This window comes from Littorina saxatilis, linkage group LG5 (genome assembly GCF_037325665.1).
Source record: "Littorina saxatilis isolate snail1 linkage group LG5, US_GU_Lsax_2.0, whole genome shotgun sequence".
NCBI lineage: Eukaryota > Metazoa > Mollusca > Gastropoda > Littorinimorpha > Littorinidae > Littorina > Littorina saxatilis.
In genome coordinates this window covers 61,351,061-61,353,560 of record NC_090249.1, presented here as the reverse complement: position 1 = coordinate 61,353,560, position 2,500 = coordinate 61,351,061, and the positions used below count along the sequence as shown (strand labels likewise).

At 40.0% G+C, this 2,500-nt stretch overlaps 1 protein-coding gene across 1 annotated transcript in view; it reads right to left on the bottom strand.

Annotated features, from left to right (window-relative positions):
- The window catches only part of LOC138965916 (uncharacterized), a 4,330-nt gene that overhangs the window by 1,007 nt on the left and 823 nt on the right, over nucleotides 1-2,500 (bottom strand). The window contains exons 2-3 of the mRNA XM_070337995.1: nucleotides 1,660-1,752; nucleotides 322-490 (exon numbers count right to left, since the gene is read on the bottom strand). Coding sequence (XP_070194096.1) covers nucleotides 322-490; nucleotides 1,660-1,752 — 262 coding nt within the window. The remainder of the gene's footprint in view (nucleotides 1-321; nucleotides 491-1,659; nucleotides 1,753-2,500) is intronic.

The following is a 2,500-nucleotide window of genomic DNA, read 5'->3' as shown; positions in this document are numbered from 1 at the left end:
TTGTACAAACACAAATCTGTCAGAAGTCCGTGAAAAAAATCTCTTTTGGTCATTTACTTCAAAATGAATTGTGAATGTTTTGTTTTATCTATGATAAAAAGTTCTTTAAACTGACCTTTCTTGTGTTCTCTTTATTATGAACATGATTGTGATTATGATTACTATTATTTTTGAAAATATTGTTTCTAATAAATATTCTTGAAATAATGCATTTTACTTTGAGTATTAAACGCCCCGCAATGATGTGCATGGTACCTAAAAATGAAAAAGAAAAAAGAAATTTAAAAAAAATCAAAACCGAAACAAAAAATGACTCCTTACCATCATTCTGGGTGAACACGTCCTTGACCTCCTCCAAGTTGAGACTGTCAGTGGCCAGGTTGACCGGTATGTTGGCACAGGTGTTCTTCAGGTCAGTGGCCAGTTGCTGCACCTGGTCGGGGGCAAGCAGGTCAGCACACCGTGCGTCACGCTTGCCAACTGCTAACACCTTAAATGATAATAATGCATAATATTCATAAAGTGCATGTCCTGCTCAAAGTGCTGTACAATCATTGGAAAAAATACAACAACATAATATTATTTACAGTCCAACCACACACATACCAATAAATAACACATTGCACTATAAAAACAAGTACACCACTGTGCCCGTGTGTGCTAAATTCATTATTTGTGATTATTCATACCTGAAGAAAATGCTGCTTCGAGTGACTAATGTGCGTCTCATAGGGGTCATTTGTGAATATGAACCACACACACACACACACACACACACACACACACACATACACACATACACACACACAAACACACACAAACACACACACACATAATATATATGAGTCGAGTAAGATGAAACCTGAATACTTTTCAGCTCATTGTTGAATCGTATCTGTTCTAACACTAAAACACACACACAAATCTGGAAACAATAAAAATAGAACATCAGGTTTGAATAATCAAAGATAATGAATTGAGTACACACGGGCACTGACAGAAAATGAAATCGACATTTTCAAACTTCGACCAAAAGGTCGACCTTCTTCAATCCTCGACTTGTTGTCGCCTCGACGTTTTCTTGTTGACAATTTGTCACACTCGACCTTTTGTCTCTCGACCAAATGTTCTCGACCTTTTGTGCATCGACCTTTTGTGCCTCGACCTTTTGAACATTGTATTGTATGGGGAGATTTATATAGCGCTTGACGTTCTCTAAGCGCTTTACATATTAATTTCTGCCGTGTGAGATGGAATTTTTTACACAATATATCACGCATTCACATCGGCCAGCAAACCACAAGCCTATTAGGGCGAGCATTCACCTTTCATCGTGGTTTTCATCGACCTTTTCATCGAGCTTTTGAACATCGACCTGCAGGACATTGACCTTTTGTCGCACACCCTTTAGAGGCACCATCCGCCTCCCATAAACCATTTATGTTATTTATTTATTTTATTACAGGCCTACATGCCTATTTCAAATAAACGACATAGAGGATGAAAAAAACAGAGACAGACAGACAGACAGACAGACAGACAGACAAACAGACAGACAAAAGCATTGACTGGTGCCAGTGGTGGACATTCAGACCAATACACCAGAGACAGACAAAGAGACAGATCGCACAGACAAAAATACGCATGGAACTCGCATACCGTTCCCAATAACTTCCTTCCCCGTCTCCAGCTGTCGCAGTCTGCCACCAACATGGCGCAGACGATCAGTAGTACCACGACTGTCCTGGTCATCTGAAACACGAGACAGACGTTAGACAATCAGTAGTGCCCCGACTGTCTTGGTCATCTGAAACACGAGACAGACGTTAGACGAATAGTGCTGTTTCCGCCTTAGTATAGCTGCTAGTTACTCAAAAACAGCTCACGCAGTATCTGTAAAGTGACAGGTATGATTGTTTTCAAACATTTCACTGTCGAGACAATGCTGTCCGTGTCATCAAATTAAATCATTTCACCCAACTTGTCCATATTTTGGCCACATCTTTCAGTACTTGATCAAATACGGAGAAAATGTAATTGATTTGGCTTTCTTGTTAAGACTCTGACGGTAACAGGGGGCTGCTAGATATTTCTCACTTTGGCAGTTGTAAAATTGTATATTTTTGATTTTGGCTTTGGGAAAATGACCGCAGTTGCGTCGCCATTCTGCCACAAGAGTGCCTCTGCACAGGAGTCAGCTTCACAACAGTTTGTCAAGAAGGCCTTGCATCTTAACAGAGATTTCTTCCATTGCAGGGATTTTTTTAGGCATATGTGTGCTAAATTTCCTTTGCATTTGCACAACCCTTTCATTTTAGTACAACGAACTTGTTTTTTACAATCATGTTGTATACTCAAGCGAAACGGGTCACCTTGTGGTATGCCGAAATATGGCTGTCACAGGTCACCTACCAGGTGTTCCTTGATCTTATAAAGCCGTTAGATGGATGAACAAACTGCAGACGAATCGCCATGCTTTTATTCAAAAGTGCAGAATCGG